Genomic DNA, 10,647 nt, shown 5'->3' with positions numbered 1-10,647 from the left:
CAAATAGTAGGACAGGCAATTAACTGCACCCTATATTCATAGCTGTAGGAAGGACAAAGACATTCTTTCATCTGAAATTAAAAATGAAAACCATGATTGCTGCATTGTCTTTTATTAAGGATATATACATAAAGTACAACAACACTGTCATTCAATAACAAAGGTAAATAGCTTTTCTGTGAAAGAGAAGAGGCTACACTACCTCTAAGCAAATATTGCACTGCTTGTAAAGACAAAATAATATATTGTCATAGTAATCCTAAATCACTCAATATAACGTGACTGAAGAATTAATGCATACAATGAAAATGACATGTCATGCATAGTTTCCTGAGCAACATGATGCACTGCATGACTTGAGTATACTAGCGGTGTAGGACTATTGACAAAAATAACAATATAAACAAATGAACTGGAAAAGAACTGGACCCAAATGTAATCAATAAGGTCCAGAATTACAGCCCAATAAGGTGTGTACCTGTAACCAATGCAACAGTACACTGTACATATACTTCTACGGGATGCATGGGAGTCTGATGGACCCAAAAGGTCGATCTCAATAAATACAGCTTAGATTGCAATGTGTGGCGTCTTCCTATCCGTTTTACATACATGTACGTACACACTTTGATCTCCAGCACCCGCTCAAAGCAATTGAATGAGTGTATGTTTCTATCTTTTCATATGATGAATACATGAGTCTGAGTGGGACAGGACCACTAGATCCCATGTACAGGATCACAACACCTGTGTGCTCTTACAGAGTGTTGATGAACTGTTTTGTAGACCAGCATTTCCCACTGACTCCTTTTAGGTCATGCCCGATTTTCTTGAATCAGAGCTGAAGCCTGACTAGAAACATGGTTTTGTTTATTCGGTGGAGAAGCAGAAAATCTTGGTTACAGTTTCAAGTGGCACTAAAACCAAGCATTTAGCATTTACATGGTAGATACATGGGTAGGTATTGTGTAACTGTAGGTACACATTACAGAGTATTTACAAGTGCACTACCCTTTTGTGGTTTGTGTAATTACACTTTGGCTCATTTTGATATATTGTGCATCTGTTCTTGTTTTTCCCACCACCATTTAAGAAGGGCACGACAGACAAGACCTCTCAAAAAAAAAAGCCTTAATAAACTGCAGGTCTCTATTTTTATATCTTAGGATGCCAGACCAAGCAAAAAGCCTCCAAAGAATCCACTGGTGATGATTACGTTTGTCTTCACAAACTCTGTGGACTGCAAGAGAGAAAGACAAATAAATATGCACATTTCATCAATTGAATTAGTAGTATGTACAATTAAGCAGAGTCAATATTATGTTGATAGGTGTAGTTAAATTCACATTGCTTTGCCCCTTGTAGGATGAATAAAATTCTGCATGATTAAATGTTAGACATGTTATGATTACCAGCTACAGTGGGCTACCTGGTCAATAAGTGAGTTAAACTCTGGTACAGCCCTGTCAGCATTCTTCTTCAGGTGTCTCTTGGCTTTGTTGACATCCTTTTCCACTCTCTTCCAGTCCACCTGCACATAGCCACTGTGGTTGGCTATCTGGAGATTAGAATAGGAATAGAACGTTTATATTTTCAGGATGACAAAGACCCAGAACAAAAAAATAATGTACTGTAATCCATGACAATAAGTATTGTGGCTAATAATGATATTCAGACAGTCCTATGAAATGTGTTTATGAAACATTCAGATGTGTTATTCATTGATGCATCCAAGTCCAAGCTCCTCTTTGCAGTGGGTGGCCAGCTGACAGAACTCATTTAGACTTTTACACTATAAATCAAAACCTTGTGTTGAGTTCCTACCTGTAATAACAGGAATCCTCCACCTACAGCGGTGGCTGCAATCTTCCCCACCTTCTGGAAAAGATATCCTGCACACCTGCCAGTGAGAGACAATGCAAAACTCAAATGACACCCTATCCCCCATAAAGTGCTCTGCACTATACATGGAAAAAAGCATAATCTACAGAAGAAGCCTTTGTATTTTGACCATACCATGCAGAAAGCACAGTAGCATTGAATAACATGTGTGAGAGAAATCACATGATACTAAAGAACAGTCCTGAGGATGCTTAGCATAATCAATAAACCCTGGCCGGGCCTGCATGACATACCAGCCACTCACTCCCCCCAGTGCTATTTGTGTGGCCACCGAATACTTCTCAGACATAGGACCCGAATTGTTCCCACCAAATAGGCGGCCCCACCATTGTTGACGTCTGGCATATTCTGTCAGGTAGATCACCTCGCATGTGTCGTCTTCATTCTCTGGGTCTTGGGAGACAAACAAAGTTGAGCTTGATGTACAAAGGGAGAATAATTAGCAGCTGTACAAGTATTTTTTTGTAATCCTTATCAGAAATGTGGTTAATTTGGCCATATGCCATTGCCAATTCTGTTTCGTTTTCGTAAGTGGGAGTCTACAAAAAAGTCGTCTAATGTAAATCATGTAGGAGGAAAAGAGGATAGAATCTAACATTTCTAGACATATTTGGACATAAGAATCAATCCGCGTATGTGGGGAAATATAATTCTAAAATGTAAAGTAGCAAAGCGTTATTGTAGCCACTAGCCAATCATAATCATCTTCATAGAACCTATGACGTCGATACATGGAAACACACCGCCGGAGTGCGATCAGAGACCGAGAGAATAGGTCAAACAGTTGTTTTGCGAGTACGTTTGGATATGATTTAATGCTCGATTAAGTACATGTAAGATGCAATCATTTGTCCAAACATCGAAACATAAAGGTCGTTTTTGGTTTGAGTGCGGCCACTTACCCTCTTCACGATCCGCCATTTTGGAGTGCTCTGACTTGTAATGTTGACAAATGCTGTCCCAGGCATGATAGGATGGTCATGGGATACGTCGTTTGCATAGTTTGTCAGACAGTCAAACATTTTAATTTCATGCATTGATTATAAAAATATCATGCTTATTTAAATAACCTTATTGGAAAGTCTCAATGCAATTGTCATGAATTTATGTTTCCTCACAAAACAAAACTGACTTTAAAAAAACGTGTAACTTTTAACCAAAAATGTGCCCATTTGTATACAAATTATACATTGCACAGAATAGGCTACTTTAGTCTGCGATTGAGAAGCAGATTCGGTTCCCTAGCTATAATAGCTGAGTGATGTCTGTAGCCTAAATTACTCTGATGAATGTTTTAATGTTTATTTTTTGTAATTCACATTTACAATCATCTAAGTCATTTATGAATAATATAGCCTTTGGTACTTAATGTAAAGTTAATGTGATAACATTAAACTACACATGTGAAAGCGTCATCACATGTTGTAATCCAAAAAGACAATTTCACATGAGGAATTTCGCTTGAAATCATGTGATTTTCTGTAAGGGTGAGCTTTATGTAACTAGGCCTATTCTATGACTGCATGATCGGTTATTATTTCATTTTTTATTAAAAGCCAAAATCCAGAGTCTGTGTTTCATCCCTTCGGCAGCCAAACAATTTAACTGACACATTTTATCAGACTGACTCCAAGTGCAAAAGTTCTCTTGTGTTTCTACAGTATTTCTACAATGCTAAATTATGTAGAGTTGAATCTTGGGTAAAATAATAAGCAGATTTGGTAGGCTTATGAATATTGGGCTTGCTGCCTATGTGTTTGATAACCACTATGCTTAATTGAAACCAGGAGTTTGATTTGACCCCTTCCTTTGTCCCTCATCATTCACTGCTTCCTGTTCCAACACAGTGACAGGTGGCCATCTATCTCTGCCACCATGACAGTGATGACATATTTACAGCCCAGCCAATCTGTGGCAGCAGAGTTGTGGATATTCCAATCAAACTGGAAAGTGACCTATGCTCTGAGTTATCATGTCTGATTGACAAAGCCATATCTTCTGGAGGAGACAAGAACAACATCCAGCAGGATCAAGACTCCCCACATACCAGATCAAAGATCAGCTCTTCCTCCAATACCCAATCCTTCACCTTATGCCATATGAGTTGAACATTGAAAACAGCCCGAAATCCCCAAAGCCTGTTGTGTTGTGATGGGCATGTTTTGTCAGCTCCCATATGAGTATTCCAGCATTAGGCCATTGGCATATGTCTGAAGATATCTTGCCTACAATGGCATTTTGCGAAGACATACTTGTCTATGCATAAACACTTTAGGTAACGGATAGTGGGGAATGTTGTTGAGGACAGGACAGTCTTGGGCTGATTATGAGAGATTGCTTGCTGTCAGTTAAGGTAAACTAATGTGAACCTATTAGCATCAAGCAGTCATAGTGAATAGGATAGGTATGTTTATAAAAATGTATGTTACACTTTAAGATAAGAGGTTTATATGTGAGTATAACACATTTTAGTGTAAGTCTATATATTAGGGATCTGTTTGATATAAATATAGGAACAGAACCCATACATACAGTGATAATAGACAATGAGATACAACTATGACAGCCATACTAATAGTGAATAGTGCTATAATTTTGTAAATCACCTATTACACTGTTATAACAAGCTGATAACAACTCAATCCCATCAAATAGCAACACTTTAGTGATGCTTGGCAACTGAATTTGCTGACCTGTAACCCGTATCGTACTAGAAACACTCAGATACCTTAACCAATAATATACTTCAAAGTACAGTTAAGTAAATCATAATATAACACGGGAAACCAATCCAAAGAAGCTGAGGAGATGCGTGAAGTTGATGGTTTGTTATAAAAGTGTGTCTGATCAGGTCACATGACTACACACAGATACATTCATTGGTTACGGAGAGGTGAGGGCGTTCTTACGGTGGCGGCGTGCGTTCGCCTGTGTGACAATTACAACAACTTTGAGCTGTTCTGTGGGGGGAAGTTTATGATATTACCAAATAACGCCATATCGTAAAATCCGGCATCAACTCTACTCCATGCATTAATTGGCAATTAATACATGTAGTATTGTGTGTACAACCATGCGAGAAGAAGGCTTTTTTGGACGGGTCTTGTTTTTCTTGAGGATTTGGCAATCACTCGGCTAAGCTACGTTTTCAGTGCTGGATAAGGTGGTGTACTTTCGTTCTTATTATATTTTGGTGGAGTTTGTCGCCGCTTCCTTGTTGCTTTTTCATGAAATCGTGCGGAGTGTCGCTCGACGTTGCTGCCTCTGCTACTGCTCGAAGTCTCGGCGCTGCTGGTGATGAGGAAAATAAAATGGCGGCGGGAAAAGCGAATGAAATAGAAGAGGACTTTCCGAAGCTAACATCGCAGGAGAGAGAAAGCTTGGTCAAAATTGACAGGTTCGCGAATTAACAATGCACTTCTTTTGTATATGTTTTTCTGTGCTGAGTTTTCGTGCATTCAATTCTTAAAAAACGACGTATATATCCCCAAAGTAATACGGAACCGCCTGTGTTGTCCTATACTTTGCAGTTCACTGTTTGGATTTCAGAGGCTTCATGAAGATGGCGCCAGAACGAAGGCCTTACTGTTAAAGGTATGTCACAGATAGGACCAGTTCTCCCGTCTCCGCTAGCACTCTTGATCCCTGCATATCATCTGGAATAAGTGCCAGGGACCTCACAAAACCCTGCTTGAAAGCTGGATATTTACTAAACTTAACTAAAATCCCATTCCATTAGCAAGGGGCCAGGCGGATTTCGCAAGTGAGTGAAGATTACATCATGCCCTATCCAGTGTGAATAGTTTTATGTTGACTATCACCAGTCATGCACTTATAGTATATCACAATAGCACAGACCTAGACCTGGCTTTGGAATTACATGGTAGCAAGCCAGTTAATATTATTACCACAATGTATGTTGCTGGCTATGTTAATTCTTGGGGGGCATTGCTGGCCGGTGGCTGCACACTTTTGACAGCTGAACAAACAAGACTGGTTCTAACTGGAAGGCAATAAGTTGGTCAGGAAATCATCATTCTAATGTCCGTCCCAATGTCACCAACTTCACTTGGTGCTGAAATAGTGGCCCTGGCAAGTTGTAACATTATGCACGCGCTGCAATCAACGATGGACAGCTCCCGACCATGAACGTTTTCACGGCCCAAGTTAGGAGCGTCCTGTCCGGTGTAACTGAATAACCCGTGTATACTTAACTAGCTGCTGTTAGCATACCGTACATGTCCTGTCTCATATATTGCCAGGTCATTGGTGTCAGGTTTGCTAGAATGGTATGTTGTTTTGTAAATTTAACGTAATAAGTCACTAGTAATAGCTGCGGATCAGCCCAAGATGGCGGGGTCGGTGGGAGAGGAGTTGGCTAACTAACGTTAGCTAGCTAGTCCATATAAAGCTAGCAAGCTACGTTGTCTACTATATATATATATAAACTAAATTTAATATATTAGCATGATATTATTTAACTGCTAAGCATTGAAGCAAGATGAGTAACAAAAAACGTTTTGTTTTTCGTTGCTGTTTTGATTATCCGTCGGTAGTTTGTGTAATGTAACATTAACTAACGTTAGCCACCAGTGGTGGAAAAAGTACCAATTGTCATGCTTGAGTAAAAGATAACGTTAACTTAATAGAAAATGGTTCACGTAAAAGTGAAAGTCACCCAGTAATATACTAACGTTACTTGAGTAAAAGTCTAAAAGTATTCGGTTTAAAATATACTTAAGTATCAAAAGTAAATGTAATTGCTAAAATATACGTAAGTATACATTTCAAATTCCTTACATTAAGCAAGCCAGACGGCACCATTTTTATTTACAGGTAGCAAGGGACACACTTAGACACTCAGGCATAATTTACAAATGAAGCATTTATGTTTAGTGAGTCTGCCAGATCGGCGGCAGTAGGGACGACCAGGGATGTTCTCTTGATAAGTGTGTGAATTGGACAATTTTCCTGTCCTGCTAAGCATTCAAAATGTAACATACTTTTGGGTGTCAGGGAAAATGTATGGAGTAGAAAGTAAATTATTTTCTTTAGGAATGTAGTAAAGGAATTGTAAAGTACAGATACCAACAACCCCCAAAACTACTTAAATAGTACTTCCAAGTATTTTTACTTAAGTACTTTACACCACAGCACTAGGGATCAGTACGTATCTGGCTAAATTGGCTAGATAAGGTTGTAGCTAGCTATGTCTCCAGTGTGTCATCAATGTGGCTGTCTCCAGTGTGTCATCAATGTGGCTATCACCACAACCCCAACCAAAGTAGTTTGCCGATTGTCTAGTAATTTTTTTACCCTTTTGATTCTCCAGTCGCCACCATATTATGTCATACATTTTAAGAAACAAATCCAAGATTAGTTCTGCAGCAGACGAGTATTATGTCAGAGCTCGGGCTCTTATTGGTGGGACACTTGGGGCCAGCTGGCTCACGCACCGACTATACACGCGCTAAGCACTTTGTTTTGAAAAGAGGTGTCTTTATATGAACTACTCTTTGCAGTCATGTTTGTGTGTTTGTGATATATATATATATGAACATGTCCCATTCACTTTGGACTTGCACCATCATATAACTGCGAAAAGCTCAAATAATATCCAGTGTGGTCACGGGGGGAAGGGAGGTTTGTGGACCACTGGTTTACCCCACACTACTATGTATAGACGCATGGCTGATGAAAGACACAGGCGTAGGCCTGTTACTTTCTGGTGTACTTCTCCTTTTTGTATATGTATTCTGAGATTTTGTTTAGTCAATTAACCAAGTTGAAAACCATTAACCTAACTCTGTCATCTTCATAATGCAACACTGGTACATTCATATTTATTTTACTGGTTAGGTAATGAGTCACTCTGTGAGACTTTGATGTTATGAATAATGTCTGATATAATGAGTAGAAATGTTGCTGATGCAGAGCAGAGAGAGCTATGCTTCTGCTGCTGCTGAAACTAAAAACATGTCACTTAAGGGGATTCGGACCACTGGGGATCCAGCCAGCACGACACGGAACCTTCCTCTTTTTCCCCTTTTATTTAAACCCTCTCCTCTTGGCTTCGACACATGGCATGCTTTTAGCTGATAATTAAGGAGGGAAAACAGAGTGCTAGTGTTTGCTGTGGACCCGCTCCATAAAGAGAGGTAGAGAAGAAGGGTTGCCTTAAATTGGAAAGATTTGTTTGGTTACTGTACCGTACCATGTATGCACTAGTTCCTATTATAGAGAGGAACTCTTTAATTTTTTTAGGTTCTTCATGCCAATGGATGGACAGGCAGAAAGGGTAAGCTTCATGTAGGCTTGCCTTTATTAGGGCATATTTGGGGAGGTAGTTGGAGGTACTGTAGTGCCCACGAAGCTCATCACTAAACTAAGACCCTGGGACTAAACACCTCCCTCTGCAACTGGATCCTGGACTTCCTGACGGGCCACCCCAGGTGGTAAGAGTAGGCAAAAACACGTCTGCCATGCTGATCCTCAACACTGGGACCCCTCAGGGGTGTGTACTTAGTCCCCTCCTGTATTCCCTGTTCACTCACAGCGGTGGCCAAACACGACTCCAACACCGTCATTAAGTTTGCTGACGACACAACAGTAGTAGGCCTGATCACTGACAACGATGAGACGGCCTATAGGGAGGAGGTCAGAGAACTGTCAAGTGTGGTGCCAGAATAACAACCTCTCCCTCAATGTGAGCAAGACAAAGGAGCTGATCGTGGACTACAGGAAAAGGTGGGCCGAACAGGCCCCCGTTAACATCGGCGGGGCTGTAGTGGAGTGGGTTGAGAGTTTCAAGTTCCTTGGTGTCCACATCACCAACAAACTCATGGTCCAAACATACCAAGACAGTCATGAAGAGGGGACGACAAAACCTTTTCCCCCTCAGGAGACTGAAAAGATTTGGCATGGGCCCCCAGATCCTCAAAAGGTTCTACAGCTGCACCATTGAGAGTATCCTGACCGGTTGCATCACTGCCTGGTTTGGCAACTGCTCGGCATCTGACCGTAAGGCGCTACAGAGGGTAGTGCGAACGGCCCAGTACATCACTAGGGCCAAGCATCCTGCCATCCAGGACCTATATAATAGGCGGTGTCTGAGGAAAGCCCATACAATTTTCAGAGACGGCAGCATCTACCCCCAGGCCGGCAGCTTAGAACCCCCCCCCCCCTGTACACTGCTGCTACTCGCTGTTTGTTTGTTACCTATGCAGTCACTTCGCCCCCGCCTACATGTACAGATTACCTCAACTAGCCTGTACCCCTGCCCTGCACACTGACTCGATACCGGTGCCCCCTGTATATAGCTTCGTTATTCTTATTGTGTTACCTTTTACTATTACTTTTTATTTTAGCCTGCTTGGTAAATATTTTCTTCTTGAACTGCAATGTTGATTAAGGGCTTGTAAGTAAGCATTTCACGGTGAAGCCTACACTTATTTATCCCATGTGTAACTCTGTTGTTTTTGTTGCACTGCTTTGCTTTATCTTGGCCAGATCACAGTTGTAAATGAGAACTTGTTCTCAACTGGCCTACCTGGTGAAATAAATAAAATAAAAGTATCCACTTCTTGTATACGGAGCATGTGACAAATAAAGTTTGATTTGATCCACTATTATTCTACAATGTATAAAATAGTAAAAATATAGAATAACCCTTGAATGAGTAGGTGTATCCAAACCGTGACGTGTGTGTGTGTATATTTTTTTATTTCTTTGTCCTTTCTCTCCGAGGACTTCAGGCCAGTACGGTACAAGGCACCTATGGCCCCTAAGCCCCTCCCAGGCCTTCTTTCAAACTACCTGTGAGATATATATTGGCTGCTGTATTTAACTTTGAATAGTCTATTTCTATAAGAAATGGTAAGAAAATTATGTCCAGCAAGCTATTCCTGTCTCGCTTTTACTGCATGGGACTCCAATATCTAAGGAGCGTTTTTTTTTAAGGAGAGTCCAGCGTATTGCACAAGAAACAACCAACAATACAGTTCAAGAAATAGAGTTAAAAAAATATTTACTAAATAAAGTAATTTAAAAAAAAAAGTAACACAATAAAATAACAATAATGAGGCTATAAACAGGGGGTACTGGTACTGAGTCAATGTGCGGGGGTACAGGTTAGTTGAGGTAATTTGTACATGTTGGTAGGGGTAAAGTGACTAAGCATATATAATAAACAGCGAGTAGCCGCAGTGTAAAAACAAAGGGGGGTGTCATCAATGTAAATAGTCCAGGTGGCCATTTAATTAATTGTTAAGCAGTCTTATGGCTTGGGGGTAGAAGTTAAGGAGCCTTTTGGACCTAGACTTGGAACTCCGATATCGCTTGCCGTGCGGTAGCAGAGAGAACAGTATATGACTTGGTCGACTGGAGACTCTTTTTTTTTTACCTTCCTCTGACACCGCCTAGTATATAGGTCCTGGGTGGCAAGAGGCTTGGCCCCAGTAATGTGTTGGGCTGTACGCACTTCCCTATGTAGCGCTTTGCGGTCAGATGCAGAGCAGTTGCCATATCAGGCGGTGATGCAACCGGTCAGTATGGTATTGATGGTCCAGCTGTAGAACGTTTTGAGGATCTGGGACCCCTGACACATATTTTCAGTCTCCTGAGGGGCAAAATGCGTTGTGCCCTCTTCATGACTGTCTTGGTGTGTTTGGACAATGATAGTTTGTTAAGGAACTTGAAACTCTGGATGAAATTTCAAAGGAGTTGATGGAGAGACAGGCTGTGAGA

At 40.8% G+C, this 10,647-nt stretch overlaps 2 protein-coding genes across 3 annotated transcripts in view; one reads left to right on the top strand and one right to left on the bottom strand.

Annotated features, from left to right (window-relative positions):
* Positions 1-96: 96 nt before the first annotated feature.
* Positions 97-2,888, bottom strand: fundc1 (FUN14 domain containing 1). Of its 2 annotated transcripts, none has more exons than XM_065013448.1 (5): positions 2,805-2,888; positions 2,136-2,295; positions 1,825-1,900; positions 1,413-1,558; positions 97-1,240 (listed from the first exon to the last, which is right to left on the bottom strand). In XM_065013448.1, the coding sequence occupies exons 1-5, from the start codon at positions 2,821-2,823 to the stop codon at positions 1,225-1,227; spliced, it is 417 nt and encodes a 138-aa protein (XP_064869520.1). In that variant the 5' UTR covers positions 2,824-2,888; the 3' UTR covers positions 97-1,224. The 2 variants fall into 2 exon arrangements, with proteins under 2 accessions (XP_064869520.1, XP_029495066.1); XM_029639206.2 differs by having other exon boundaries at positions 1,430-1,558; positions 2,805-2,882.
* A 1,918-nt stretch (positions 2,889-4,806) lies between these two features.
* Positions 4,807-10,647, top strand: part of kdm6a (lysine (K)-specific demethylase 6A) — an 85,437-nt gene continuing 79,596 nt past the window's right edge. The window contains 2 exon segments of the mRNA XM_029638776.2: positions 4,807-5,299; positions 5,433-5,496. Coding sequence (XP_029494636.2) covers positions 5,130-5,299; positions 5,433-5,496 — 234 coding nt within the window. The 5' untranslated portion in view covers positions 4,807-5,129.

This window comes from Oncorhynchus nerka, linkage group LG1 (genome assembly GCF_034236695.1).
Source record: "Oncorhynchus nerka isolate Pitt River linkage group LG1, Oner_Uvic_2.0, whole genome shotgun sequence".
Lineage (NCBI taxonomy): Eukaryota > Metazoa > Chordata > Actinopteri > Salmoniformes > Salmonidae > Oncorhynchus > Oncorhynchus nerka.
Note: the sequence above shows the minus strand (reverse complement) of the source record. Positions and strands in the feature narration are given on the sequence as shown.

What these genes read in the sequence shown, in the direction of transcription:
- fundc1 (XM_029639206.2), bottom strand. An exon ending in GAGGATTCCTGTTATTACAG is followed by an intron (nt 1,559 to 1,824) that starts GTAGGAACTCAA and finishes TCTAATCTCCAG; the next exon opens with ATAGCCAACCACAGTGGCTA. An exon ending in TTAACTCACTTATTGACCAG is followed by an intron (nt 1,241 to 1,429) that starts GTAGCCCACTGT and finishes TCTCTCTTGCAG; the next exon opens with TCCACAGAGTTTGTGAAGAC.